General features: G+C 44.8%; 1 protein-coding gene across 2 annotated transcripts in view; it reads right to left on the bottom strand.

The window, feature by feature from the left end:
• The window catches only part of GPSM1 (G protein signaling modulator 1), a 142,610-nt gene that overhangs the window by 51,903 nt on the left and 64,564 nt on the right, over positions 1-26,143 (bottom strand). For both annotated transcript variants that reach the window (XM_027869690.1, XM_027869689.1), the window contains exons 6-9: positions 24,861-24,976; positions 20,718-20,873; positions 19,229-19,337; positions 12,563-12,686 (exon numbers count right to left, since the gene is read on the bottom strand). In XM_027869690.1, the coding sequence (XP_027725491.1) occupies positions 12,563-12,686; positions 19,229-19,337; positions 20,718-20,873; positions 24,861-24,976 (505 nt within the window). The remainder of the gene's footprint in view (positions 1-12,562; positions 12,687-19,228; positions 19,338-20,717; positions 20,874-24,860; positions 24,977-26,143) is intronic.

Genomic DNA, 26,143 nt, shown 5'->3' with positions numbered 1-26,143 from the left:
AGAGAGAGAGAGAGAGAGAGAGAGAGAGAGAGAGAGAGAGAGAGAGACCGACCCTTATGGCAGTCTGGTGAAGTCGATGGAAATGCATCAAATGAAATACATAGGACAAAGGAAACCAATTACATTGAAACAGGGTTATCAAAGTATTTTTTAAAAAGCAAGTTCATTGGCCCCAGATTAAGAACCTATCAACTAGATAATCTCTAAATATTTGAGTGCAGGTGATTCTACAATTCTAGAATTCACATTAGAAAAACAAACAAACTCAAAACAACAAGCTAATAAAATAAGACCATATACAATCAGTCGCAATGAATGCCATAGACAACAAATGTTACAGGAGAGGTCCCTTGTAGGTAAGATGGTCAAGCAGAGCTTCAGAGAGGAAAGAGGTTGTTGGATTTGAGCTCGGGTTAATGAACTCAAACCAGCTGATATGTTTTACTCTCCCAAGTAAAACAACTCCCAAACCTAGTTAAAATGACCACATATCCTTAAGAAGGCCCTTGAGGAGTCCCCTAAATGGTAACAATTTCTGGGGTTATGATTTGCTGATGAGCCATCAAATCATATCATGTGGGTGGTCACTATCCCCATTTAGGGGTAGGCCCAGCCATGTAGATCATTTCCCAATTCCTTACAACTAGATTACTAGACTGCAGAGAATCACAACATCACTGAATATTAGAGCTGGGCTCTTAGGATCATTTAATAAAGCAGTCCTCAAAGTGTGATCCGGGGACACTTAGGAATGCCTGAGACCCCTTCTGGCACCTATGAGGCCAAAACCATTTCCATGGTTTTCGTTTTAGAGGCATCTAGGTGGCACAGTGGACTGAGTGCTGGAACCAGAAGCAAACACTTCCCAAGCTGTGTGACTCTGGGCAAGTCACATTTTCTACGCCTCAGCTTCCTGATCTATGTAATATGGGAATGACAGTAATAGCATCTCCCTCATTGGGTTGTGAGGATCAGATGAGATAACATTTGTAAAGTGCTTTGTACTTCATTTACATAGTGCTTAAAGTACTCTAAAATGTCAGCTTTGAAATTTTTTTCCATAATACTTACTAAGATATTCTAATGCTTTAATGTGGTAAATATCAATAGGTATTACTGACATCAACAAAAGCTTTTTGGGCGATTCTCAATAATTTTTAAGAGCATAAAGGGATCCAGAGACCACAGTTTGAGAACCACTGATCAAATCTAGCCATAGTCTCCAGACAGACCCCAGAAGTGAAATGACTCGCCGAGTTAACAATGCTTATTTATAGTAGAGCTAGGAAAAGAATCCAGGAACAGAAGGTAGAATCTTTACTTCCATTCCAATACTCTTTCCATGACACCAAGCTGGTGAGCACTCTCAGGGACATAGGTCTTACTGATGAGATAGTTTGATAACTAGCCCCTACTACGTGGCTAGGTGTCACAGTGGATAGAATGTCAGGCCTGGAGTCAGGAAGACCTGAGTTCAAATCCAGCCTTAGACACTTACTAGCTGTGTGACTCTGGGCAAGTCACGTCATGTAACTCTTTGCCTCAGTTTCCTCATCTGTAAAATGAGCTGGAGAAGGAAATGACAAACCCCTCCAGTATCTTTACCAAGAAAACCCCAAATGGAGTCATGAAGAGTTGGACACAATGGGAAACAACTAAAAAACAACTAGATGTATGACCCAGCTAAGGGAGGGCTAAGGGGAGTAATGTAAGATGAAAAAGGCCTGGTCCCTGCCCTCAGGAACTCATCTTTGAGAGATCAGGGCAGACTGAAGAGGAAGCCTATCACCTCTATGGGAGGTAGCTTGTATAAATGCTGGCCTGGCAGCCAAACATTGCCATTTCCCTGGCTCCCAATCACTTGGGTCACATCCCAGATTGCCGTCTCTCAAATACCAGATAATGAAATTGTCTGAGATGGAAATGAATTGTTTTTTTAAAAGGGTATCTTGCTGAGTTCTGAGCAGTATGGCCCTGACCCAACTAGTGGGCAGCCAACTTTTTCGTTAAAATAACCACAGTGTCCTAGGTACAGGGTTTGCGAGCTGAGGTACACTGGGGTGGGGAGGACGGGCTGTGGGGTGTGGTGAAAATTGGCTGCACAGCAATAAAGTGCCTTAGAGGAGACTGGGGGCTAGTAAAAGGACAGAGAGCCCCAAGTACTGCACACTCCAGTCATACATAAATGTCCCAAGAGCTCAGTTAAGTGACCTGGGTTCATTTTTAAAACCCACTTTCTATGCACCTCCCTTTCTTCCTTGCAAAGGTGGAGGTCACTGGGTGTAGAATACTGAAGATTTTGTCAGTTATTTGTTGGTTGGTTTTGGACAAAAAAGCTTTTTCTCCCTTCTAAATCTTTATTAAAAGAGGTGGCTTGCGGGGGGAGGGAGCTATTCAGAAACTGAGATGATGTTTCAAAAGCAGAGAAAAAGAACCCTCCTCCTCTTTTCCAAATGGTCACATTTGGGGAATTTAAGTATTTGTCCCCCCCCCCCATTTTTTTCTTTCCAACTTGGAGTTGTTTTGGAGACAGAGAATAGCAGCCTTCATTTGCTTAGGGAGCTAGCAATTTTTTTTTTAGTCCTGCCTGACCTAAAATGTGAGGGAAAGAGGCCAATTAAATTCTCCGGGCTTTCTAATTATTAAGGAGTGGTTAATTACACATCTCCCTGCTTTTCTTGGGTCTGCAATAGCATTAGCTTAAGGCAATTAATCTTTGTTCTTCCTGAAAGCCTCACAGTGCCTTCCTACTGGTAATTTCATATGGGTAATCACCAGAAATTACCTAGACAATTCAGACTACACACCTCGATTGTGTTATTATCTTGGGGTGGGTTCTATCTTGGCCACTGGGTTTTCTCGTTCCCCCTGCCTACACTAGGGTTCCTTTCCCATTATGGAAAGTCCTCTCTGGGACCAGGTAGCCTCTCAATTATCTGTGGATGGATTATTCACTTGGACCCACTCCTGAGAACATTTAGTCCCATCTATTGGGATGGTTTCTTCCAGCCCTTGATACATTTCTGGGTCATCTCCCTAGATCATCTGAAAGGACATAAACTCCTATCAACCTTAGTCTAATCCAGAGTAAAAAAGGTAAGTCTGATACAAAAAATTAAAAAGAAATCTTATGATACTTTTCAAAGCCAAACAGAAATTACCAAACAGGTAATGGTGATGGAAGTAAATTTATCTGAACAATTTTACTCCCCCTACCCCCAGTAATACCAACAACTGGGAGTGTGTCTCCTACTTCTTCTATCCGTTTGCTATCTCCTATCTTTCCTATCTTCCTACTGTGCGGGAGGTCCCACGGAATGGCCAATTGTGGGTTTCCCAATAGTGGCCTTTACTTACCACATCCAGTGAAAATCTTTCTCCATCTCCCTCCCTGTCTTGGTGGAGGGCCTTTTTCCCAATCATCGCCCAAGACCCCGGGAATCAGACTCAATTTCCCCACCTCTTCTTTGAGACTGTTGGCTCTGGACAGGGACTCCCAAACCACTTGGTCCTCCACCATGAAGATGGGCCCTCTCTGGCTCCCGTGGGGGCTGGGGTGGATGTGGAGATCGAGGGACTGAAACTGACTGACTAAAAACTCTGTATGTCTCTAGGTCCTGCTCCCGCCCTCCGAGCTCATTGGCATGGTGGCCAGGCAGTGGCCGACAGTCGGAAAACCTCTAGGGCAAGTCTAAATGTGTTCTCTGTCTTGGGGAGTTTGCTGAGGTGTTTTGAATCTAGAAAGTTCAAACTTTTCTGCAAGGGACTGGCTGAGCTTCCCTCTGACTGCCTGCATTCAGGGTATATTTGCGAGGCCCTTTCTGCTTCCTGTCCCTCCCCTTAACAAATAGCCTAAGGTGTTTGGGAGTTTGCAGCCCTTTTACCTGAGACAGCAAACTGGTCACCAGCATGGTTGCTGGCCAACGGCCTTCTTAATAGTTCCCAATTTATGACTTTGAATTGTTCTGAGCTGTTTGCCTTTTTAGCAAGGGGAAAGGGGGAGGGGGAGAGGGGGGAAGAGGGGGAGAGAAAGAGAGAGAGAGAGAGAAAAGGGGGGGATGGGGCAAGGATGTTTAGATTAAGTATAAATTCATAGAAGAGAAGGAAAAGTGAATGAACACAGGTATTAGAACTTGGGGCCCCACTTGGAGCTTTGGGTAATTTTTAAGGTTTATGTCACACAGTAGTGATAATACTTGAGAACTTGGTCCGTAGAGGTGGGATAGGGTGGCATTCAAACTAGCTTCAGCTAGATTTGAGTAAATTTCTGGGTGACTGAGCCATAGCAGGTCACTTGAGGCAGCTGGAGGGGACTGGTGTCCTAACTCTGTGAGAGGTCATGCCTTCTCTCAAACTGCTGCTCAATACTGCTCTTCAAAGACAGAACCTTGGACCTCCCCCAAGAGGGCATCTCTGGTGGGCTTACGGATTGAACTCGTCCAGAGTTGGCTGGATCTTTCCTGTCTGAGGGAATCTGGAGTGCCAGACATTGCTTCCCCTCCCCCAGGCCCCTACTCAGAATGGGACACCAAACTAGGCAGAAAGTCTAGTTCGGAGACTTTGGAGCATAGCAGGTTAGCCTTGAGAGATGGAATGAGATGCCAGGCCTGGTAGCAGCTCATTCAGAGGAAACTGGCCCTACTTTCTGCCAGTCCTGCTCATATAAATTCGCTCGCCAGCTGCAGGCCACATCCTAACCTCAGCTGCTGACTAAGCTCCTTCCCCCACCAGCTATTTCACAGGTACAACTACTTCCAAGTAAGACTAGACAAAAATGTGGTGGCTCAGGGCAGCTCACTTCCACTGCAGCAAGAGTTGCTTCGATGAAGACACATCCAGTTGATGGGTCGGGGATGGTAAATATGCATGAAGATGGTTCCATTTCATTGTTTGTTTTCTGTGGAGAAGCTTTTTGCCCAGTCCACAGCCCTGGGCCCTCTTTCAGGGTTTCTCTGAATGGTGCCAATAACAAGTGTCATTTTTCTTCTGCAAAGAGGCCCCTGCTGGGTGCTGAAATGGCACCTTTTATATCATCAGGGAAGTCTTTATGGGGCTTCAGGAAAGGGGTGTTGGGCCAACTGGGTTCCCTCTTAACCTCTCCTTTCTTTCTTCTGATTCGCTTCACCCTTGCCAACTTGCAAGTCTGGGCTTTCTGCAGGTTCTTGGATGTCTAGGTTTCAGATTTCTCTCAGTCTCCTCTACCTGAAGAAGGCTTGGACCTAGCTAGACAGTTCTTTCTGAAGAGGCACTTGGTTTCTTTTGAAAACTCATGTTCTGGGAAGAAGGAGGGGTTTCTTCCATTTTTTTGTGCATCCCCTGTAGCAGTCTGGTGAAGCCTTTGGGGCCCTTCTTAGAGTAATATTTATAAGTGTACAAAATAAAATACACGAGTTTTCAAAAGAAACCAATTGTACTGAAATACAATTATCCCAGTATAAAAATAAACAAGTTGAGGTTAAGAACTACACTAGAGGGTATTCTCTACCCTCCACCTGAGCCAGAAGTGAATGTCATCTGAGATTTCTTCTCCTCCATCAGTGCCCTTTGGTAATTGCAGCTAGAGGGAGAATCAGGGCTGGAGATGACAGATGGAAAGGATGCAGCAGGAAAAGTGACCATGAGGACCATTTCTGGTGGGCCTTTCCTTTTTCAAAGGGGATGAAGCAGAGAAAGAAGGGGCAAAGAACTAAAAGTCCCAGCTCTTCCTGTCCTATGGCCCAGCTGGCCTTGAGTGGTGGAAGGGGGAAGAACCTTAAGCCCCACTGTTGATAGACCACCCAGCCCTTTTAAGATGTCCCAGGGCATGGAGTCAGCTCCTCAGGAAGGGAGGCAAGGTTGTTTCAATGAAAGGGACTTCTGTTACTTAATAAGTCCTTCCTCCTTTGCATTGTCAACTGACAAATCCTCCCCACTCTCTTTTCCTTTCCACCCTAATAAGGGATTTCAATGGGCAAGGGAGTAGGGCATACCCCTATATGGTAGAGGTAGCACAATTATGCCATCCTCAATTACACCCCAGATGGGCTATTCCTTAGATAAAAATGGAGAAAAGTTCCCCTTCCCATATGACGATGGAATAATCTAGCTCTTGGGTGACCCTATAATTCTAGAGCAGATTAACCTTTCCAGAAGTTTGCCAGTGTAGACAGAGTAAGGCAGGGTTTGAGGCCTGGAACTTTCCCTCTATTGCTATCCCCCCCCCCCACCCCCCCCCCCCCCCCCCCCCCCCCCCCCCTCTTCCGCCCCCCCCCCCCCCCCCCCCCCCCCCCCACACCCTGGGATAGTCTGTGGTTCTGCCCTCTCCCAGGGAAGGAATTCTTATATTCGTTAATGGTGAAAGGATTCTCTGTCTAGTCAAAGGCGCCATGTGAGGCTGCTGAAGGGAAAATCAGATTGCTGTTCCCCTCGTCCCACTCAACCACCCCCATGCTGGCTCTGAATCACTGCCAGCAGGAGAGGGGACCAGGCAAAGAGGGGGACCAGGGCTGCACATCCCTTAGGGCAGGCAGCAAGGCATCTGTCCCAGGGGACACCCCATAAAGTGGACACTATCCATTTAGTAGATATTGCAGGCTGGGGCTCTAGGCACAGCTCTAGCTCCACAAGTGCCCCTGGGGATGTATCCAGCTGACTCTCAGGAAGACATCCAATCCTTTCACCCAAATTAGAGAAGACGGCCAGAACAGGCCCGACTGCTTTCAATTTCTCATCCCCCCTGCCCTATTCCCCCCCATGTTCTCACTGAGGCATTTGTTCACTCCTTAGGCCTGCCCCTTCCCAGCTCTGCTCCTTCCTCCTCTTCTCTCTCCCTGCTGAATGCCCGGTGCCCCATGCATTCCTTTTTCAAGAGTTCCTTTTGGCTTAAGCCCTTTCTCATTGTCTTGAGCTTCCCCACCTCCTCTCTGGCTCTACCCACATTTCCAGGTGGTAACTCCCTATTCAAACCAGGATCCTCCAGTACTGGGATTCCCCAACTTGGGTCCCTCCAGTTCTGAACTAGTATCTCAGATTTAGGCCCTTTGTTCTGATGGCAACGTGGTGTAGTGGATGGAGCAGGAGCCCAGGAACCAGAAAGGCCTGGATTCGAGTACTGTCCTTGATACATACCGGCTGTGTGACTCTGGGCAAATCACTCAGGTTTTCTGTTCCAGGTAATTAAGACTATAAGTGGCAGATAAGGTGCTGACTTGCATAGATGGAAGGAACTGCCTTATCTGTGAGCTCCTAACACTGATGAAATCACTGGTCCAGTCCTTATCTTCACCTAAGGTTCCAAGAGTATAAGGGAGGAGGTTGGTTTAATCTCCTCCCATCCCCATTAACCCCCAGACTTATCTCTGACTCAACTTTGGCCTTCAGATAGATCTTAGTCTCAGATCTTGTTTTGGCCTTATGCTGTAAATGAAGGTGAAGGAGTGATTGAATGTAAGCATTGAATTTTGACCCAGAACCCAGTAGAGCAAGGGATCCCTTGCCATCACTGTGTCTTGACCTACCTCATACACTTCCAGCCTCCTGTCTGTTGGTTTTTCCAGGAACTCATGAGCCCTGGTCTCTTCTGACCTCTAACTTTTGGGAGGGACAGGATGCCCAAGATTTCTGGTTAGAGATGGAGAGACCACAGCTCTGTGGGCTCCAATGTTTTTCCCCCCACTGGTCCATGATCCTATTATCTTTCCTCAGATCTGGCTACCCACAAAAAGTTAAGGGGAAACAGCATACCTAGTACCCACATAACCTTGGTAGGCAGAACACCACTACCTTGATCTTCCATGGTAGTGTTGAGGATTTCTGACTACATAGGTGCTCTTTCTCGACATCCTGGAGGATCTGTGTCCAAGGGAGAGCTTAGGCCTTCGACCCAGCCTCAGGACTCATTCTCTGGGCCAGACTTTCTAGAACTGTCTCCCTGTGGTCTGGGTGACAAGACTTTCTATTTGCACTCTTCCAACCACCATTACCTCTTTTGGAGGGACTGATGCTTCCCAGGGAGACATGAGCCTCTTTCCAAATATGTGATGAAATTTCTATCCACTCTGGATCTCAACTGCTGAAAATAAAGTTGGTCCTCCCAGGCAAAGACACAGACTCCAAGAAGGAATTCTGGAGGCTGTTTCCATAGAAAGGCCACCCTCCATCCCTCCCTCCCCAGTCCACTGTAGCTCTCCAGCCGCCACCCTCAGAGAGTCATACAGAACCAGAGTAAAGTATTGAGGAAAAGGGGACAGTTGCTTTATCCCCTACTACATACTAGTGTTTTTTGTTTTTTTTTAAAATTCTGCCGCCCCCTTTTCCTTTTGGTCTGAGAAGAAAACCCTGCTGTGACATGGAGAGTCTGTGAGAGCCCCCTGGTGACAGACCTATTGTTTTCCAGAAGCATAGGCTCCATCCCCCCACTTACTTGCTGCTGGCAAGCTCCTCCATGCCTATGCCAAGACCTATAGAGGAACGTGACATCTCTGGGCAGTGGTGCTGGCCAGGGGGACACTGGCCACCCCCTTTTTGGTGCCAGTCCTAACAGCTGAACTAAGATACCAAAAGAACCAAGAAGTGCTCCTTCTCCTACCCTGGAAGGCACAGGAAAGTATGTCTCAGGGACCAGGTTAACTCAGATCAAATGAGATACATGTAAACTTCCAGGTAAACATCAAAGCATCATGTCAGTTATTAGTACTACTGTTTTTATTAGCCCCAAGATAGTGCCTCTACTGATACCCATTCTAACTGCCATTTATCCCCATCTGAATAGCATCTGTCCATTGAACGCTATCTTCTAAGTTTTGGGGTTTCCCTCCAACCAGAGAAGAGTCTAAAGGAATCTTTGCTATTTCTATTCTCCTACTGTCTCTGCCTGAACAGCTCCTCCATGGAATCGCGGTTTCTCCTTCCTGGGCCCTTCTCAGGGCAGGGATTCTGATGGCCTCCAGGTGGAGACTAGCACTCATAGTCAACTGGGGAGAGAAATTCTCTTAGCCTGGTTCTAGTGGTAGTGTTGAGTTAGGGTGGAAATCATCCAAATTGTGCCACAGACACTGGGTGACGTGGTGGATAGAGCACTAGGCCTGGAGTGAAGAACACCTGAGTTCAAATCTGGACTTACATAGTACTAGCTGAGTAATCCTCAGTCAGTCATTTAACCTCTGTCTGCTTCAGTTTCCTCAACTATAAAATGGGAATTAATTGCAAAGTGAAATGTACTGTGTATAAGTAACAGGGATATTGTAAGATGATCACTGGTGAATGACTTAGCTATTCTCAGTAAAACAATGATCCAAGACACCTCTGAAGGACTTATGATGAAAAATGCTATCCATCCCCAGAGAAAGAACCGATGGTGTCTGAATACAGACTGAAGCATACTTTGTTTTTTTTTACTTTTTTTATTTTTCTTGAGTTTTTTCCTTATCTATGTTTTCTTTCACAACATCACTATTATGGATATGTTTTACATGACTACACATGTATAACCTAAATGGAATTGCTTGCCTTCTTGATGGGGGTGGGGAGGGAGAGAATGTGGAACTCAAAGTTTTAAAAATGAATGCTAAAAAATTGTTTTTACATGTAACTGGGGAAAATGAAATATTAAATAAAAGCTTAAAAGATAAAATAAAATAAAATAAAGTGGGGGTCATTAATAGCACCAACCTCCAGGGGTTATTGTGAAGATAAAATGGGATAATATTTGGGAAGCAGTTAGCACCGGGCCTGGCCTGTAGGAGGCACTTATTAAATGCTTGGTCTCTTCCCTTGTGCCCCCTTCCCCCATAATCAAAGTAGCAATAATGAGAGCAGCAACAAGGCCCTGCAGAATCTCAAGGTGTGACATCTCAACCAGTGCACAGCAGCGCTGATTTACTGTTTGGATCGTTCTGGGTTTACAGATCCATTCCAGGTCCGGCTCCTTTGGCCTTGTGTGAACCCCTGTCTTCAGGGAGAAAGCCCTGGAAGACACCTCATCACTTTATCCCAAACTATAGGGAAAGAAATCTGAACAAACACCTTAAGTGACCCTCCTGAGAATGACAGGGAAGACTGAGCTCTCTGACTTGGCCCAGCCCTTCCTTTCCTCTAGGAAGCACGCACAGATTCTACCACCCCATTTTCACTCCTCCTCTCTGTATTTCTCCACATACCTCCCCCTTCTATTCCCTCTACTTTTTTTTTTCCAGGAGAACATTCTGTACTTGTGCGGGGAACAGAATTGACCTGGGGAAATGGATCAGCGGCAGTTCCAATGAATGAGGTTGTTATAGGCAGCTGGGGCTTGGATGCCAAACACTGCCTAATTAACAGGGCATACACATTCCCAGGCATCCTTTACTTCCTTCTCCACTGCATACTCTTATTTCCAAGTGGGAAGGCACATCCATCCCTACAACTTGGCCTTGTCTTCCACGCTTGTCCCCATGAAGGTGGGAAAGGAAAACTGAACTCTTGTTTCCAGTGACCTCGGCAGGGACTTTTACAAGGTCACCTGCCTCCACCACGGGCTCCCCTATGGACATTTTGGACATGACATCTTTGGAATGGCTGGGGAAGTGAGATGCTTTGCAATCTAAAACTTCCTGGAACAACCTGCCCAGTCTCTCCCTAAGCCTGGTTTCCTAAGAGTGGTGGGAGGGTGACAAGGGAATTTTGTAGAGGAGGAGATATGTTGCAGTGTTCCAAACTTGCTATCTTCTGTTTATTCCTGCCAATGTACATGTTGTCACATCTGGTTGGACTGTAAGCTCCTTGAGGTCAGGTATGGTTTCACTTTTGCCTTTATTTCTCCAGTACCTAGCTCAACGCCAGGCATTAAATGCCTACAGATTAATGGTGGGGGATATGAAACAAAGAGATTTTGGGAGGCTCTTGGGGGAAGATCACAGATGAAATGTTTGTAAAATTCAATGGACAAGAACACAGGGTACAAGCAGGTGCTGTGCACTGATGGGGGTGGGGGGTATGGAAGGTGAAAGGAAGCTGACTCCAAAGCAGGCCTGAAAGGAGTCCTTCCTAGGCTAAGAATTCAAAGAGTCTCCGAGGTCACGTGTAAAAAGCACTTTAAAAACAGAGGAGTTCTCTATAAACGTGAGGAATTATTATTATGATCTAGTTAAAACTCCCACCCAGCACAGGAAACCCCTCTAGAGCATCCCTGACAGATGGCCCTTCATCTCTGCTGAACAGGCTTACTCATTACCAAGGCAGCCTACTCTATTTTCAGACAGTTCTAATTGTTAGAAAGTTCTTTCTTAGATTAGGTAGAAATATGCTGCCTTATCCCATTGGTCCTGGTTCTGATTTTCAGAAACTCACAGAGCAAGTTTGCTCTCGTTTCAACGTGACAACCACTCAGATAGTTGTCTAAAGCTGCACCTCGCCCCTCTACAGTCTTTTCTTCTCCAGGTTAACCACCCCCATCTCCTTTGCCTACTCTTATACAACGGAGTTTTGAGTCCCCTCACTACAGTTATCATAGATCTAGAGCTGAGAGGGACCTCCAATGTCATTTAGTCTAACGCCCTTATTTTACAAATGAGGAAACTGAGGCCCACAGAGATAAAGTGACTTGCCCAAGGTCACACAGCTACCAGGTCTTCCTAAATCTAGTGCTCTATCCTCTATACCACACTCATTGCTCTCTACGTTTTTCCAGTCGCCAGTTGCTTTATAGGATCGAGGGCTGGAAAAGACCTCAGAGGACATCGAGTATAACTCTTTCGTTTTACAGATGAGGAAACTGAGGCCCAGAGAGATTAACTGACTTGCCTGAGGTCACTCAGGTAGCAAGTGTCAGAAGCAGGACATGAACCCAGATCCTCTGATTCCAGAACCAGGGTTCTTCTAACTGTCTTTTCTAAAATGTGACAGCTAGAGCTGCACATATAACACTTCAGGTATGGACTTGGCCACAGCATTCTAGATGACTTGGTGTGATACACAGAACAGAGCAAGAGCCCCAGCAGAGCTTCCCTCAATCCAGGGGAGCAAAATCTGGCCTGGGGTCACACATACAGCCTTTTTTGGAGTATTGCTCTTCTGGTCCCTGTCCTCTGCAATTTCTCTGGTCCCAGGGCTCACTCTTAGGGGGAAGGCACTATTCAGCAGCTATCAGCAGCCAGGCCCACAGGGGGCTCCTAGGGAGTGAGGGGGGAGATGGTTTTTTCCTTCCCTCCCTCAGAGACCCCAAATCTTGGGAACACAAAGACCAAAGTCCTGTATATGACCTAGCTCTCTTGCCCTTCATTGCAAGCCACTGTGGTACCTGGTTCTTCCTGCTGAAATGAAGTACAAATCCTCATCTGCCTCATTTCCTTCACTGAAACAAGACACCAACCATCCTGGCGTCTTATTTCTCTGAGTCCAGCTCCTGTTTTCCTTCCTATGTTTTGCTGCAACAAGGTAACATCCTATTTTAGTTTAACGTTGGGTTTGGCCAGGTTGGTTTCATGAAAAAGGTACAAACGAGTGACTATGCCCACTTGTCCCATCCGCATAAAAAGCGTCCATAACATTCCTCTACCCCACATTCTCTGGACAACATGGAGACTGCAGGGTCCCAGAAAGAACCTACCTTGAGCTTCATAGCCAGGGTAGTGAGGCCTGTCCCCTGCCTTGCTACTGGCATCCTCCCCAAGGGCCAGCTGAAGCTGGGCGATGTTCATGCGAGCGGTGAGTTCTCCATTCCTGTCTCCAATCTGCAAGGCAAACACCAGGGTGGAGAGAAAGGTGTGCATGTTAGGATGGCAGAAACAGGTACCAGTACTCCCTTTACAGCAGGGCTTCTTCACAGGGGGTCTGTGAGCTTGCTTTTTGTTTTCCATTTGAGAACTGTGCTTCAATATAATTAGTTTCCTTTGTAATCCTATGCATTTAATAGTAATTGCTAGCATATATATAGTGCTTTAAGGCTGGCAAAGTGTTTCAATGACCTGTGGAGGTAAGTGCTTTAACTGAGGCAGACAGGGGTTAAATGCCTTGCCCAGGGCTACACAGCTAGTAAACATCAGAGGCCAGATTTGAATTCAGGTCTTCCTGACTCTAGGTCCAGTGTTCTAATGGTTGCATCATGAAGCTGACCAATTTAAAAACATTATACTGAGGGGGCAGCTAGGTGGTGCAGTGGATAGAGCACTGGCCCTGAAGTAAAGAGGACCTGAGTTCAAAGCCGGCCTCAGACCAAACATTTGGCACTAGCTGTGTGACCCTGGGCAAGTCACTTAACCCCAACTGCCATAAAAAAAAATTTAAAAAATTAAAACATTATGCTGAGAAGGAATCCATTGGCTTCAGTGGCTAGCAAAAGAAGTTCAAAACACACAAAAAAGTTAAGAACTCTTGATTTACAAAAAGGACTACACTGCAATTTTAGAGGAGGTCCTCGAGTCTGTTTGTGATACCATCCTGTTCCTAGCCCTCTGGTTCATCAAATGGATTTCACACTGGCCGTGTCTCCATAGTGAACCTTGGATTAAGAGATAAAAAGATATGGGTTCTGATCCTTGCTTTGATGCTAACTAACTGTTTAGATTTTAACAGTCACTTTCCTTCTCTGGCCTCAGTTTCCTCATGTATAAAATCAGGGAGGTGGTATATTAGATAATGTCCAAGGTTCCTTCTAGTTCTTAACATCCTATGATCTTCCTCACACCTAGCAGATTGACTAATGACAGAAAACGAAAAAGGCAAATGTTGGAGATGATGTGGAAAGCTGGGACACTTATGCACTGTTGGTGGAGTTGTGCATTGACCCAACCATTCCAGAGAACAATTTGGAACTATGCCCAAAGAGCTATAAAATTGTGCATACCCTTTGACCTAGCAGTGCCACTACTAGGTCTGTATTCCAAAGAGATTAAAAAAACAAAAAGGAAAAGGTCCTATATATACAAAAATATTTATAGTAGCTCTTCTCCTGGTGGCAAAGAACTGGAAATTGAGAGGATGCCTATCAATTGGGGAATGGCTAAACAAGCTGTGGTATATGATTGTGATGGAAAGTACTACTGTGCTATAAGAAACAATGAGCAAGATGCTTTCAGAAAAACCTAGGAAGACTTACGTGAACTAATGCAAAGTGAAGTGAGCAGAACCAGGAGAACGTTGTACATAGTAACAACAATATTGTAAGGATGATCAACTGTGAAAGACTTAGCTACTCTGATCAAGAAAATGATTGAAGACAATTCCAAAGGACCAATGATGAAAAATGTTGTCCACCTCCAGAGAAAGAACTGATTGGGGTCTGAATGCAGATTGAAGCATACCTTTTTTAGTTTCTTTATTTTTCTTGTTTTTTTTTTTGTCTGTGTTTTCTTTTGCAACATTGCTAATATGGAAATAAGTTTCACATGACTTCACATGTATAATCTATATCAAATTGCTCGTCATCTCAAGGAGAGAGGAGAAGAAGGGAGGGAGGAAGTGAGAGAATTTGGAACTCAAAATTTTAAAAAACAAATGTTAAAGGGGCAGTTAGGTGGCACAGAGGATTGAGCACCAGCCCTAGAGTGAAGAGGACCTGAGTTCAAATTTGACCTCAGACACTTACTAGTTGTATGACCCTTGGTAAGTCACTTAACCCAACTACCTCCAAAAATGTTAAAAAAAATTTTTTACATGTAATTGAGAAATACATAAGGAAATAAATACAAATATATTTGGAGAAAACATCCTATTAGCCTATGCCTGAGGAAGTTTAGTATGGATGAACTTTCTCAGGGTGAGGGCTTGCGTTTTAATAAAGGACAGCATTTCCTCTTTGTCTTAAACCAAAGGAATGAAGCTCTAATATTTGCAATTTCAGGCGTCATCTAACTGTGTTGTGGGAGGTAGCCTTCTTGCTGTCCCTAAAATTTCCATGACTTGTTATTGCTAGATCTGTTGGTTGGGTCTTTGAGGGTTCTTGGGAGGACTTCTTTCCCTGTCCCTTCTGTACCATCCAGCCCAAGCTTAGGGGCAGTTATCTCTGATGCCTGCTCCCTAGCCTGATGCATGGTACCTGGCACCTGTTAATAGTTATGCTGAACAAAGCAGTCACAATATAGTGGGCTGGGGGATCAGGGGTAGGCACTGGAAAATTTTTAGAATAGATGGGGTTTAGAAAGGTGACGTGATGTACAATTGCAAGGCTGTTTCTAGGAGGTGGGGGTGGCACAGAAAAAAGGGAAGCAGACAAAAGGAGATGGGAGGATTGAGTGAATATTTGAGGGGGTAGGCTACAGGATCAAGGGAAGAGATTGTTAAACAAATGTGACAGGATGTGAAAATTATGGAAAGTTAGGATTGAATCAAAATAAGTTACCATGGTGTGCTTTGACTTTTTTTTTTTTTTTTGGTATTAATTTGTGTACATTTGGTGCCCCAGTAGAATGTAAGCCTCTTGAGAGCAGGGCATTTTTGTCTTTGTATCTCCAATATAAAATAGGAGCATAAAATGATGATACCTTCCTTTTCTAATCTCTTGTCGGGACATATGAATAACATCCTGTCTTCTAGAAAAAGTGAAGGACAGCACAGTGGCATCAGAGAATTTCCCATTCATTTCTAAGACAAACTGGAATTTCAATGTCACACCATTAGGGAACAAAATTCATCATTACATAAATACTCTACTCTCCAAAGGACTTTGTTAAATGGTAGTTTTCTCTATAAGAAGGGCCCTGAAAAGACTCTAAAAATACTAGTTAATGATATTAAAATAATAGTGATAATTATCATGCCTAACGATTGTCCGGCACCCTCTAGGCAGTGTCAAACTCAAATAACAAAGGGGGCTGCATTCTTGTGGGTTGCACATTGACTTAGAAAATCACATATTAACATTATGTTGTTTCATTTTTATTTATTTTGTTAAATATTTCCCAATTACATTTTAATCTGGTTTGTGTTTGATACATCTGCTTTAGAGTTTCCAAAAGAGCCCCCCATGTGTTTCTAACCCTTAGTGCCTAGTAGGTACTTAATAAATGCTTGTTTACTGAGTGACATCCATTATCTTATTTGGTCCTCACTACCATGCGGAGGAGAATCATCAACATAAAAGGATAGAACTGGAAGGGACCTTAGACATCATCTAGTCCAGTCCCCTTATTTTATAGATAGGAAGACTGAAGTCTAGAGAGGGGATGTTAAAGCAAAAGCACTGGTACCAAAGCCAGAACTCGAACCCAAATTTCTTCACTTAAAGTACAAGTGATGACTCCCAGTTCAGATCTCTTTTAATTCCATCAAATTCAACAAGCATTTATCAGTCTTCTACTTTATGCTATATCTTAACGTCATTAACTAGTATTTTTAGAATCTTTTCAGGGCCATCCTTATAGAGAAAACTACCATTTAACAAAATCCTTCGGAGAGTAGAGTATTTATGTAATGATGAATTTTGTTCCCTAATAGTGTGACATTGAAATTCCAGTTTGTCTTAGAAATGAATGGGAAACTCTCTGATGCCACGGTGCCGTCCTTGACTTTTTCTAGAAGATAGGATGCTATTCGTATGCCCCGACAGGAGATGAGAAAAGGAGGGTGTCATCATTTTGCTCAATATTTGGGCTCTTCTTTCTTCCCAGACCTTAGTAGCCTGAGGTAAAATTCCTTAGCTTCCTAACTTCCTTCCTCTTCCTGCTTCCTAACCCACCAAGAAATCATTTATTTAGTTGGGGCACAGAGAAGATAGAAAAAAAGTCCGAAGACACACAGTGGTAAGACAGTCTAGGCTGAGAAGAAAGGGGGACTGACAGAGACACTGTCAGGTTCACCCTTGAAGGCTTCCCACCCAGTTCAAATTCCCTCTTCACCACTCCTCAGCCCCTGCTGAGCCCCAGTAGCACGTGAAGTCTTTGTTTACATATAACCTTGGCTTTTTTGTTTTTGTTTCATGTGAATCTTATCTTCCTAGCTAGATCATAAGTGCCCTTGAGAGCAGAGGCCATGTGTTTTCCTGTCCTTCCTCCCTTTTCCCTGTACCAAGCACAGTGCTAGCCCTACAATAGAAGAACTGATAACTACGTCAGCACATCAAGGAGCTGTGATTTTGTGAGGATGGGGTCAACAGATACGTGCTGATGAACTGATTGCAACTTCTCTCGTTACAGCCCTCTTCTTCCCTCCTGGCACTTGTTGGTTTGGGGGGCCCTAACCCCAAAATGTCCCCATGTAGCACCTGCAAGCTTCTAAGATCCTTCCCCCCCTTTCTAAGGCCCTTCTAGGGCCTCCCTGCCCCCTTTTTTCCAAGCCTGGGAAGCGGCAGACAGCCTCAGTATTGTTGTCAGCCCCTTTTAAGAAGGCCAGGCTGTGCTTCCCCCGGGCTTGGCCTCCCCAGCTGGAAGCTTGGAGCTAGCAGGCAGCTCTCCAAGCTTAGAGCTGAGGAGTCAGTGTGCTTTCTCAACGATGGAGACAGAAGACAGCCCAGCCCCGCCCAGGGCATCGTTACCCTTGCTGAGTTGGGGGGGGCACCCCATTCCTGCCAATCAACAGAAACACAAAGGTCCACACAGTTACTGAGCAGGGCCTCTAGGCACAATGTGATTTCTCTCATGGTTGAGTGCCTTTTTCCCCACATTTCCCCTGCCTCCCTCCCTCTTCCTCTACAAAGAGCCCTGCTCTCTGCAGAACATACCAAGATCCAAGATGCCTGGGGCTCTGAACTGTCTGGGAATGAAAATCACTCCGCTCTGTAGACAAATGTCAAAGGACTGAGCTCCATTCAGTCACCACCAGGCCTAGCCTTCCTCACCAAGGGCACTCCCTTGGCTTCTAGGCCAAGCGTTCTTAACCAGGGGTTCACAAACTTGTTTTTTGTTTTTTAAAATATGTTGATGCCTAAATTCCAATGTAATTGAATTCCTCTGTAATCCTATGTATTTTATTTTGTTAAAAAACATTTTTCTGAGAAGGGCTCCATAGGTTTCACCAGACAGCAAAGGCTTTATGTCACACAAAAAAGTAATGAACCCCTGTTCTAGGCCACACCTTACTCATGTCCTGACCTCCATCCCTTTAACAGTTTTCTTTCTTTATCTTCCCCAGGATTGTTGTTGGGCAGAATAAGAAGAGAAGGGTTAAAGATCAGAGTGCTAGATACCATGGGGAATATAGAAACATTTGAGACATGGCCTCATGGATCTTGGTCCAGTTGGGGAGATAAGACACATACAAATAAAAACCTAACTAAAGACACAAGGAAGTTTATGTTAAGTACCAAACGAGTAATGCAGACTTTAAGTGCTGGGAGAATTTAGAAAAAAGGGAAAACCTAGTCAGACTTTGGTAGTAAGAGGAGGCTTCCCAGAGGAGGCAGTAGCTGAGTCAGGCCTTGAAGAGTGGGTAAGATTAGATAGTCACAAAGGCAATTCAGGTGAGGGGGAGAACATGAGAGCTAAAAGGGTATATGTGTGGTACAAGAGTCTGGAGCTGGAATCAGGAAGACCTGGGTTCAAATCTTGCTTCAAATACTTGCTAGCTGTGTAATTCTGAAAAAGTAAGGTGATTTCTCCTTGTTTCAGTTTGCTCAGATTTAAAATGGGGATAACAATAGCATCTCCCTCACAGGGTTTTTGTGAGAATTGAATGAGAAAATGTATGTAAAGCACTTTGCAAACCTTAAAGTGCTTTATAATAAATGTAAGCTTAAAAAAAGGGCAGGTAATATAAATATTATTATCCCTATTTTTCAAATAACAGGATTAGGGATCCCAGAGGTCATAGAGTCATAGATTTAGAACCTAAAAGGACTTCAGGGACCCCTGAGCCCAACCTCTACATTTTACAGAGAGGGAAACTGAGGTACAGCAAGTTTAAATGTCTTGCCTAGCATCACACAAGTAGTCAATATCCAAAGTGGAATTTGAACCCCGGTCTTTCTGACTTCAAATCCAGTGCACTCTCTGCTATATGAGTTTGCTCAGGGTCATCCAGTTACATATGTTAGTGCTGGAATTTAACCCAGTTTTCCTAACTTCAAGTCCAGGGCTCTTTCATCCTCTCTGAGCACTGGACCAAAGGAATTTCAACTTTATCCTTCAGGCACTCATCTAGGTCCTAGATCCTAAAGCTGAAAGGATCCTTTAAGATCATCTAATCCCCATACCCTATTCTCCCTGAAGATAGAGGATTTAAAATGTCCTTAAAGAAAATCACTGATTAGGGACTTTCAAAGTCTACCCAGGATACCACAGAAGCTCATCAGGAGGACTGATTTGCAAACTAAACATCTTTGGGTGGGAGGGACTCATCTCACCTCGTGGGAGATCTCAAGATGCTTCTTGGCAAAGGTCACTGCTTGTTCATGACTTCCTAGGGACACATAAGCATTTCCCAGACTCCAGCAGGCTCGGCCCTCACCCACTCTGCCAAACAAGAAACATCAAGAAGACCCATTCATTCCACAGTGAGACAGGAGGGAGGCTAATGATCCAGGAACTCTTGCATCACCCTCTTTCTCTTTAGCCTTCTTCCCTCAACCCACAGCAAACAACATCTGATCAACAAGCTAAAAGGGACTTCTGAATGGAAGGGTCTATTTTTAAATTCCTCACATAATGGTTCTGACATCACCAAAGCAGTGAATTGAAGGAAGCATTCTTCAGACAGAAGGAAGACAGTGCGCAGAGCTCCGGTACTTTCTCCAAAGTCAGCCTGGGTTTAAGGTCCCTGCTATTTTCCTCTCTTCCCCAGGAAGAGACCCACCACAAGGCAGCCTTCTCCAAGGTCAGCCCCAGTCACAATTCTGGTGGGTGTTCTCCTTTAAAAAAGGGACTTTTGTTTGTCTGTTTAGGTTCTTTCACATAACTCGTGCTCAAATATGAATACGGTGAATGAATTAATGTATGAGCCACTGAATGTGGGAAGGGTCAGTATAAAATGTTTGGTCAGCCAGATTGTTTGGGGGAATCATCTTGCATAGGTGAGTTAAGTGCCCAGTTAAATGGTTCTGACCCAAAGTCTGGCCAAGCCAAATGGATCTGGCCTTACAGGGTCTCCATTTCCTGCTGCTCCAAGTCCTAAGGTGTCCCCCAACTGGGGAATAGCAAAGTTCAGGGACTCCTCCCCTTATACCAGGGGTTCCTCCCCTTATACCAGGGGTTCCTCCCCTTATACCAGGGGTTCCTCTGACATTGGAACACCAGCTCCCCCAAATATCTCTTGTCCCTTCTTTACAAATTTGAGGTCGTTGCTCCATCTAGTGGCAGGACAGAATTCAAAGTTTTGCTGCAATTGCTGTCCTGCCTCTTCTGGCAGAGGACTAGAGCATTAGAGATGCGGGGCACAGGGCTGAGAACTGTTAGGGACAAAATCTTGGGCTTCAGAGAGTGTAGGTGTGACCACCTAGGGAGCACTGCTGGAGGTTTGATAGGACTCATCAGCCCTGTCCTCCAGAAACTTAGAATCTGCCTGATGATCAACTTCCTAACCTAGTCACCTCTCTCTCTCTGTCTCTTTGTGTCTCTCTCTCTCCCTCCCTCTCTCTCTCCTTCCCTTCCTCCCCCCTCTCTCCCTCTCTTTCTCTCTCTCTCTCTCACACACACACACACACACACACACACACACACACATACGTACCCCTTCCCTGGCCATCTTCTCTTTTTTATGGTCATTAACTATTGCCCTCATCCCAGGCCTCTTCTCCCGCAGTCCACCCCCGCACCCCCACCCCCAGCATCTGACAGAGCAGGCCCCTTGACTGTCTACGAGGGCAGCCTGAGCTGGAGACAAGCAGGTATATCTACCTATCTCCCAGCTCCTGGGCGATGAGCAGGTGTCGCAGGTGGTACTCGACGGCACGCTCGTAGTCCTGCAGAAGTGTGTAGGTATTGCCAAGGCTGTAGCAGGCCTGGGCCTCCACAGCCTGGTCCTTCAGTTGTCGGGACAGCTGGAGGGTCTTTCTGCATTTAGGACAAAAAGATCTTCCCCATCAGGCCAGGCTGCCAGGAAAGAGATCTGGGACAGCCAGGAAAGAGTCACACAATGTTAGAACTAAGAGGGACCTCAGAGACCATCAGTTTGAATCACCTCCTTTCATCCCTCTGATACTTCCTACCTGTGTGACCTTGGGCAAGTTACCCAATCTCCTTGGGCCTCAGTTTCCTCCTCTGTAAAATGAAAGGGTTAGCCTTATAGATGGCCTCTAAGGACTCTCCCAGCTCTAGAACTGATGATACATATGAAAAAATTGAGATCCAGAGCACCTCATGTTGGTGATATGGCAGGATTGCATGAGAAATGGATGGAGACCAGGTTGAATGACAAAAAAGCTTCATGACTTTGTTCTGTTTTGTAGGTAGAAGGTCAAATGATTCCTCCCTATTCTCTCCTGCTCACTTAATTGTCATCCCAAAGCTAAAATTGTGGAGGGTCAGGAAGGTGGGTGGGTGGGTAGGGCCATGCTCAGAATAGGGTCACTGTCAAGATAGCCAGTGTATTCAGGAGGGGGAACATGTTCAGGGTCACTGATATGGTAAAGATAGGGGTGTGGCCAAGTTTAGGGGTGTTGTGAGGGCTGTGGATATGGCCTGGGTTGGAGAGGTTTAAGAAAAAACCATATGAACCACTGGAGTTTCCTTCAAAGGGAAGTGTAATGACTGCTGCCCAGCATCCTTTCAGGTAGGCCCTTAAAGCAGCTTGTGCCCCTTGGGAAGAGGCACTTCTTTATACCTCTGCATCTGGGTGTCCCTGCTAGTATTTCAGTGGATAGTTTTATCTTCTTTGGGTGAACACCTGGGACATTGTCATCTCCTACACTTCCTAGAATGGCCACCAGGGGACAAGCAACTTGTTTGGTTTATCGAAGATATCTTCTAGTCTGCCTCTGAAAAAGGGCTCCCCAGGAGAAAAGGTTTGGGGTGGGGGCGGGAATGGGAGGATAGTGATGAGGAGTAAGCATCAAAAGAACTCCTGACTTTTTCAGAAGCTTTCCCAAAGGATCAAGAACCCTTGAGTTTGCTTCTCTTAGTCAATAAACATTTATTAAGCACCTACTGTGTGCCACTGTGCTTAGAACTGGGGATGCAAAGAGAGGTAAAAGGCAGTATTTGATCTGAGCTCACAACATACAAACAATTTATGCCTAAACAAACTATATACAGGATAAACTGCAAATAATCAACAGAGAAAAGGTGCTAGAATTAAGTGGGATTGAGAAAGGATTTCCATAGAAGGTAGGATTTTAGCTGGAATTTGAAAGAAGCTAAGAGGCAGGGATGAGGAGGGACAGCATTTCAGGAATGGGGGACAGCCCATGAAAAGACCCAGAATGGAGAGATGGAGTGTCTTATTTGAGGAACAGTAAGGAGGCCAGGGCCATTGGATCACAGGGTCCTTTGGAGGGTCTAAGATTCAAAAAGACTAGAAAGGTGGGGAAGAGGGACAGGTTATGCAGGGCTTTGAACACCAAACAAAGGATTATATATTTGATCCTGGAGGTGATGAGGAGTCACTTGAGTTTTTATTTAATTAACTAATTAATGAAATCCACGGACAAAGCATTTATTAAATGCTTCTTATGTGCCAGGCAATGTGCTAAGCATGAGAGATATAAAGACAAAAGTGAAAAACTGCCGTCCTGAAGGACTTCTAATGGTAGAGACAACATGTGCATATACAAGAATATATCTAATTGAAACAAAACGAAAACAAGGTAGTTTTAGGAGGGAGGACACGAGCAACTAGAAGGGGTGGGGATCAGGAAAAGTTTCCTGTAGGTGGCCTGTCAACTGGGGCTTGAAGGAAACTGGGAATTCCAAGAGTCCAAGGTAAGGAGGTAGTGCATTCCAGGCACTGGGGTCTGCTAGTGCAAAGCCACAGAGTGGGGAGATATGGGTGACACTCAGGAGGCCAGATCCAAGAGGGAATAAAGAGGGAATAAGACAACTGGAAAGGTAGGAAGGATCCAGGTTCTAAAACACTTTAAATGCCAAACAGAGGAGTTTACATTTGATCGTGAAGATGGCAGGGAGCCACTGGGGTTTATTGAGTAGGGCGGTGATAATGAGTAGACCTATGCTCAGGAAAATCACATTGGCGACTATGTGGAGGTTGGATTGGAATGAGGAGTGGCTGAGGTAGGGAAACCAAAAAGGAGGAAATTGCAATAGTCTAGGTGGGAGGTGATGAGGACCGGAACTAGGGTGGTGGTTGGGTGAGTAGAGATGAGGGGACATATGATAGATTTTGTGGAAAAACTGTAAGATTTGGCAACTGATTGGATATGTGGGCTAAGAGTGAAGAGCTGAGGATGATACTCAAGTTGTGAATATGGCTGACTGGGAGGATGGTGATGCCCTTAAGAGCAACTAGGAAGTATGAGAAAGGGGTGGGTTTTTGGAGAAAGATAATTAACTATGTGGAGTTTAAGTTGCCCACAGAACATTCAGGAGACAGCTAGGTGGTGTAGTGCATCGGGCTTGGAGTCAGGAAGATCTGAATTCAAATCCAGCCTTAGATACTCACTAGCTGTACGACCCTGGGCAAGTCACTTAGCCTCTGTTTGCCTTAATCCACTGGAGAAGGAAATGGCAAACCACTCCAGTATCTTGGCCAAGAAAACCTCATGGACAGAATGGACCACAGGGCCATGAAGGCCAGACACAGATGAATGACTGAACAACAACAACAAACGGAATATCTAGTTCAAAATGTCCGATAAGAAATTTGTGACATGAGACTGGAGCTTAGCAGAGAGACTGGGCTGGAAATACAGATCTGGAAATCACGTGCATAGAGATGGTAGTTAGAGATGATAGCAGAGGAGCTAACGTCACCAAGTCAAAGACTATAGAGAGCAAAGAGAAGAAGATCCAGGACAAGGCCTTGGTGTGCACCTACTGTTCATGAGTGACATGGATGATGAATAAGCAAAGGAGACTAAGAAAGAACGGTTAGACAGGGAGGAGGAGAAGCAGGAGAGCACAGTGTCACGAAAACCCAAACAGGAGAATGTCCAGGAAGACAGGGCAGTCAAAGCGTCAAAGGCTGTATAGAGGTCACGGAGGATAAAGACGGAGAAAAGGCCATCAAATCTGGCAAGTTAGGTAACCTCTCTAAGCCTCAGTTTACTCATCTTTAAAATGAGGGAGTTGGAGCTGATGGCCTCCAAGGTCCATACCTGTCTCTTGCCTAAATAAGGATCGGGACCCTTTCCAGTGGGCATTTTGGCTACGTATGGGAGAGAGGTAGGGGAATGAAAAGCAGTGACCTGGGCCCCTGGATCTTTTGTCCCATATTTTCATCTCTCTGAGACATCTCATTCCCTTTGTAGCTTCCTATATTGATAGTAAGCTCCTTGAGGGCAGGGGCTTCACTTTTGTCATTGTATCTCCATTGCTTAGCACTGTGCCAGGCAAATAGTAAGTGCTTAATAATTACTTGTTGATGAATTGATTGAACCAAACATTGGTCTAACAAAGTCTCTTCCTAAGATATCTTGGGCAGCTAGGTGGCTCAGTGGATGGAGCTGGGGGCCTGGAGTCAGGAAGATCTGAATTCAAATTGAGCTGCAGACTCTTACTACACACTTACCAGTGACCCTGGGCAAGTCACTTAACACTGTTGCTTCAGTTTCGTCATCTGTAAAATGAGCTGGAGAGAGGAATGGCAAACCATTGCAGTATCTTTGCCAAGAAAACCCCAAATAGGGCCACAAAGAGTCAGAGACACTGATATGATTGAACGACAACCACATTTTTTTGGACCAAGACATTGTTTCTAAGGCCTTGAAGGAATCCTTGAAAATCCCCTCAAGGCCCAGAGCAAATACTATCTCCTCAAATGATTTGGCCTTCAAACTTGAGTCCCCAGGGAATCAAATACCATATTAGGGACAATCTTAGCTCGAGCCTCCTGACAGCCAGACTGCCCCCAGGAAGATCACTTACTTGTAGTACTCTGCCGAGACATCAAATCGCCCCAGGAAGATGTGGGCATTCCCTAGGTTACTGTATGCTCTCCTTTCAGCTGCTTTGTCTCCAAATTCCTTAGCAATGGCAAGTCTCTGAAAAACAAAGATTCATACGTAGAGCTTACAGAGGAAAAGTAATGAATGAGTATTCATAGAATGGGCATTGTTCCTCACAAATTTTGCTACTGAAAACCAACAAATGGGGGTTGGGATGGGGGTGGGGGTGGGGGCAGGATAAGGGGAAGCTCCATCCCCCTCTCAGCCATGAGGAGGAATCAAGATCCTCTCAATTATCTACCACGGGTGGATAATTCTTCCATCTAACAACAGGCAGTTTATACTCAAGAAAGGTAAACTTTTTTTAAAAATTGGGTTAAATTTGGCTAAAAAATAATTAGTAACTACTAAAGGAAATCCAAAGTTAACTGAAATTTCTAGCCATGGATTACTCATTAATTTCCTTTTTCTTTACTTTATTTTTATTCTGAACTCAATAAACAGCAAATAAAATGGGCATTTCCACATACATAATAGGACAGAAAAAGAGGGTTGGACGTGAAACTGAAGATCTCTATTATGTATCTGCTGTTTTCCATCATCTATTCTTTTTGCATTGTCCTTGTCACTATTCCCCTCCAATCAAGATAAGCAATCTGCCATTTAATAATGATGCTAGCCAGTATTCATACAGCACTTTAAGTTTTGTAAAACACTTTCCAAATATCTCATATTACCCTCAACAATGGTGCCAGGAGGAGGTGCTATTATTATCCCCATTTAATGATGAGCAAACAGACACAATAAGTAATTTGCCCAGGGTCACAAAGCTAGTAAGTGTATGAGTCAGAATTTGAACTTGGGGCTTCCTGAATCAAGGTTCAGCACTCTATCCACTATCACCACTCTATGCCACCTAACTGCTTTGGAGGCATGGGAGCAGCCTTGGACCTGGGTGGCTAAGTACAACTCAGTATATCAGAGGAGGGAAGAGAATTATAGTTAGCGTTTGTATGGCACCAAGTGCCTTATATATTTTATCTCATTTGATCCTAATCACTAACAGGAAGGTCCCCTCCATGGTTAATGGTGGGTGTACCCCAAGGCACACCTGTCCTGGCCCCTCTTTGCTCTCTACAGTCTCATGTGGTGATTTCATCAGCTCCTCTGGATTTAATCATCATCTCTACGCACATGATTCACAAATGTATATGTATATATATGTGTGTATATATATATATATATATATATATATATATATAT

This window comes from Vombatus ursinus, unplaced genomic scaffold (genome assembly GCF_900497805.2).
Source record: "Vombatus ursinus unplaced genomic scaffold, bare-nosed wombat genome assembly UNPS02014793.1, whole genome shotgun sequence".
In the NCBI taxonomy this organism is placed as follows: Eukaryota; Metazoa; Chordata; class Mammalia; order Diprotodontia; family Vombatidae; genus Vombatus; species Vombatus ursinus.
The sequence above is the reverse complement of the archived record's forward strand: the minus strand, read 5'-3'. Positions and strand labels throughout refer to the sequence as shown.